Genomic DNA, 606 nt, shown 5'->3' with positions numbered 1-606 from the left:
CTGGCCAGCAATCAGCAGGGCCACCAGGATGGACAGCGTGGAGAGGGCAGCTTTGCGGCCCAACGCAGACCTGCAGGACACGGAGAGGGAGCTCAGGCCTGGCCACCAGCTGGAGGAGACATCCTCACACCCTGCCATCACCCCTCCAAAAACCCCTCCTGCAGCCCATGTTACCCCCCGCCCCGCACCACCCTAAAACACCCCCCTCCCAGGGGGTTTGCAGCCAGACAAATGCAAATTCCCCTGTCGCAGCGTGCAGAAGTGAAATCTCAGCGTGAAGGTCCCTCCTTCGCACTGGGGGAACTGAAACCCACTGCGGGACAATGAGGGGGGAGGCATGGGAGAGGAACCCAAGGAGCACATGGGCACACAGGGGCTGCGGGCAGGGCACCGCCACGGGATTTGGAGGCACAGCATCGCTCTGGGCATCGCCTTTTGCAGGACGATGAAGCCACCTGAAGCCCCACTGGTCCCAGAGGGCAGAGGACATATCCCATGGTATGCCAGACTGCACTTAATTTTTAAAATTTTGTGCAAAAAGTGAAGGTGCCGGGCACCCCAAGCACACAGGCAGCACACGGGCAGGCTGGGCAGGGGGGCGTAGCG

The 606-nt window shown here is 61.6% G+C and overlaps 1 protein-coding gene across 1 annotated transcript in view; it reads right to left on the bottom strand.

The window, feature by feature from the left end:
• The window catches only part of CD74 (CD74 molecule, major histocompatibility complex, class II invariant chain), a 4,760-nt gene extending 4,622 nt beyond the window's left edge, over nt 1–138 (bottom strand). The window contains exon 1 of the mRNA XM_009580415.1: nt 6–138. Within this exon, the coding sequence (XP_009578710.1) occupies nt 6–138 (133 nt within the window). The remainder of the gene's footprint in view (nt 1–5) is intronic.
• Between the last annotated feature and the right edge of the window lie 468 nt (nt 139–606).

This window comes from Fulmarus glacialis, unplaced genomic scaffold (assembly GCF_000690835.1).
Source record: "Fulmarus glacialis isolate BGI_N327 unplaced genomic scaffold, ASM69083v1 scaffold37536, whole genome shotgun sequence".
Taxonomy (NCBI): domain Eukaryota; kingdom Metazoa; phylum Chordata; class Aves; order Procellariiformes; family Procellariidae; genus Fulmarus; species Fulmarus glacialis.
The sequence above is the reverse complement of the archived record's forward strand: the minus strand, read 5'-3'. Positions and strand labels throughout refer to the sequence as shown.